General features: G+C 31.2%; 1 protein-coding gene across 1 annotated transcript in view; it reads left to right on the forward strand.

The window, feature by feature from the left end:
• Positions 1–2,698, forward strand: part of LOC106474352 (PRA1 family protein 3-like) — a 6,896-nt gene extending 4,198 nt beyond the window's left edge. The window contains exons 3-5 of the mRNA XM_022402661.1: positions 1,508–1,610; positions 1,696–1,767; positions 2,543–2,698. Of these exons, the coding sequence (XP_022258369.1) occupies positions 1,508–1,610; positions 1,696–1,767; positions 2,543–2,682 (315 nt within the window). The 3' untranslated portion in view covers positions 2,683–2,698. The remainder of the gene's footprint in view (positions 1–1,507; positions 1,611–1,695; positions 1,768–2,542) is intronic.
• Positions 2,699–3,825: the final 1,127 nt, after the last annotated feature.

The raw sequence follows: 3,825 nt of genomic DNA on the forward strand, positions 1-3,825 counted from the left end.
ATCATGTTAAACGATGATGATAATTAAAGTAAGACTGTTATATCATGTTAAACGATGATGATAATTAAAGTAAGACTGTTATATCATGTTAAACGATGATGATAATTAAAGTAAGACTGTTATATCATGTTAAACGATGATGATAATTAAAGTAAGAGTATCTTATTCTTAGCCACTTTTCATTTCTCCAAACAATTAATACAAACAGTATTCAAGTTTTTGTACCTAACCATCTTGGTTCAGAAATTGTATTGAGTGAGTCAACTCTCTGACAGTTGTTCCAGTAAAGACGTTTAATATCATCCCTAAAGTAAAATGGTTAGTTAATGAAACTTCTACACATACAAATACAACTTCATTTGCCAATCAGTATCTTCATGGGTGATTTGGGGAATGTGCCACCCACACCTTTTCAAAGTGAAATTCCTTTTTTATTTTCTGATAGGATGCTCTCATGCATACCCAGCTACAGAAACTATACCCCCCCCCCCTCTCCACTATTCAAATCAAAGTTATGCTGTTGCTGTAAGTTGGTCAGGTATATTTTTTACCTGCAATGTTATTTATAGACAGCTAGATATATGTCAAAGTTACACATCATATGGTTATCAGACTGATGTTACAAAACATTTCTGGCAAGTATATTAATACATCTTGAAGGAACAAGCCAGACTTTTTTTTAAAAACAAAACTGTAAACTGTTTTAATGACAATGTTTACATATGAGCCATCACAGAATGTTATCATTAGCTGTGTGAAAATTATCATTTGTTTACATGGTATTTCAATGTATTTATTTGTTGTCAAAAACTGCTGTTATAAACTAATTCCAGGTGGTTACTTCATTTTTCTAATCCCATGTGGTTACTTAAACTTTGTTTCTAATTTCATGTGTTTACTTCAACTTTGTTTCTAATTCCAGGTGGTTACTTCAACTTTGTTTCTAATTCCAGGTGGTTACTTCATTTTTCTAATCCCATGTGGTTACTTCAACTATGTTTCTAATTTCATGTGTTTACTTCAACTTTGTTTCTAATTTCATGTGTTTACTTCAACTTTGTTTCTAGTTCCAGGTGGTTAATTCAACTTTGTTTTTAATTTCATGTGTTTACTTCAACTTTGTTTCTAATTCCAGATGGTTAATTCAACTTTGTTTTTAATTTCATGTGTTTACTTCAACTTTGTTTCTAATTTCATGTGGTTACTTCAACTTTGTTTCTAATTCCAGATGGTTACTTCAACTTTGTTTTTAATTTCATGTGTTTACTTCAACTTTGTTTCTAATTCCAGATGGTTAATTCAACTTTGTTTTTAATTTCATGTGTTTACTTCAACTTTGTTTCTAATTCCAGATGGTTACTTCAACTTTGTTTCTAATTCCAGATGGTTACTTCAACTTTTTTTCTAATTCCAGGTGGTTACTTCAACTATGTTTCTAATTTCATGTGTTTACTTCAACTTTGTTTCTAGTTCCAGGTGGTTACTTTAACTTTGTTTCTAATTCCAGATGGTTACTTCAACTTTTTTTCTAATTTCAGGTGGTTACTTCATTGTCTACATGTTTGGAACTGTCATTGTATTCTTCTTTGGGATTACACTTCCACTGTTACGTGAGTAGCTACTATGGACATAAGTAACTAATAAAGTCAGTTTATAGCTTATAAGGTTTAAGCAGTTAGAAGTTTCTAATTCCAGGTGGTTACTTCATTGTTTACATGTTTGGAACTGTCATTATATTCCTCTTTGGGATTACACTTCCACTGTTACGTGAGTAGCTACTATGGACATAAGTAAATAGTAAAGTCAGTTTGTAGCTTATAAGGTTTAAGCAGTTAGAAGTTTCTGTTTTCATTGTTATTAGCACTACTCATAAGTAAAGCAACAATTAATATTTCCTGTAAACAATACATCTTCATGAAAATGTTCACTGTACATGTATTGTAAGAGCTACAGAACTGGAGAAAGAATATTGGTCTAGTCCCTGAACGTTTTTTATCATGACTGGTGTATACACAAACACTAAAGTATAAACCAGATGATTAATTAATAAACAGATGTATATATTTTCACTTCATATAATATATTGTGTAATAAATTCAATTTGTTTTTCAGGCAATTAAATAACTTGAGCAAAAATAAATAAGAATGCAGTAATGTGTCAACCACACTATATCTGATATATCCAGTGCTGATTAGGCCTTTTGCCCAAAACCAGGGCTCGTTAAGGTGACTGGGATATGACAGACATAGTAGTGGTCAAAACAATATTTATATCATCAGTTACTTGAACAAGAACTGTTTCAGTGAACTGGATTAAGCAAGTTTCTAGAATTTGTATTTCAAATCCTGTTTCATTTCTTTTGAAGTGATAATTATTCATGCTTTAGTTCCTGTTTCCTCATTTTTGAAGTGATAATTATTCATGCTTCAATTCCTGTTTCATTTCTTTTGAAGTGATAATTATTCATGCTTCAATTCCTGTTTCATTTCTTTTGGAGTGATAATAATTCATGCTTTACTTCCTGTTTCATTTCTTTTGAAGTGATAATTATTCATGCTTCACTGAGGTTAAGAAACTTCAAGAACAAGCTGACAAACAGGATTGAAACTGTCGGTTTGCGAAGGACTCCCATGGGAATTTTCCTAGAGGCCCTGGGTCAGGAACCGGAAACCACAGTGTAAGTATGCACTGTATATTTTTTCATCAGGATTTAATAGTATTGGTAGTGCTACTCATGTTGTAAACACATTGTAGGATTATAAATAATAATAAGATCATTTGTTATATGTATTGAAGACAATAGTGTGAGAAAGTTTTAATGTAAAAATAGAAAAGCTTATCTAGTAACTTTCAGTAAGATAAATTTTATCCTCATGTAAAATCCTCCTATCTTAAATGATAAACTTAAGTATAAACTTGGTATATTCTAATAGTATAACCTGATGTCTGTAGTAAAAACTTGGTATGTTCTAGTAGTATAACCTGTTGTCTGTAGTAAAAACTTGGTATGTTCTAGTAATATAACCTGATGTATAACTTGGTATATTCTAATAGTATAACCTGGTAGTAAAAACTTGGTATGTTCTAGTAGTATAACCTGATGTCTGTAGTAAAAACTTGGTATATTCTAGTAGTATAACCTGATGTCTGTAGTAAAAACTTGGTATATTCTAGTGGTTTAACCTGATGTCTGTAGTAAAAACCTTGGTATGTTCTAGTAGTTTAACCTGATGTCTGTAGTAAAAACTTGGTATATTCTAGTGGTTTAACCTGATGTCTGTAGTAAAAACTTGGTATGTTCTAGTAGTATAACCTGATGTGTTACTTGGTATGTTCCAGTAGTATAACCTGATGTCTGTAGTAAAAACTTGGTATATTCTAGTAGTATAACCTGATGTCTGTAGTAAAAACTTGGTATATTCTAGTGGTATAACCTGATGTGTTACTTGGTATGTTCTAGTAGTATAACCTGATGTCTGTAGTAAAAACTTGGTATATTCTAGTAGTATAACCTGATGTCTGTAGTAAAAACTTGGTATATTCTAGTAGTATAACCTGATGTATAACTTGATATGTTCTAGTAGTATAACCTGATGTCTATAGTAAAAACTTGGTATGTTCTAGTGGTTTAACCTGATGTCTGTAGTAAAAACTTGGTATATTCTAGTGGTTTAACCTGATGTCTGTAGTCAAAACTTGGTATGTTCTAGTAGTATAACCTGATGTCTGTAGTCAAAACTTGGTATGTTCTAGTAGTATAACCTGATGTCTGTAGTAAAAACTTGGTATATTCTAGTAGTATAACCTGATGTCTGTAGTAAAAA

Source organism: Limulus polyphemus, unplaced genomic scaffold, assembly GCF_000517525.1.
Source record: "Limulus polyphemus unplaced genomic scaffold, Limulus_polyphemus-2.1.2 Scaffold7108, whole genome shotgun sequence".
Taxonomy (NCBI): domain Eukaryota; kingdom Metazoa; phylum Arthropoda; class Merostomata; order Xiphosura; family Limulidae; genus Limulus; species Limulus polyphemus.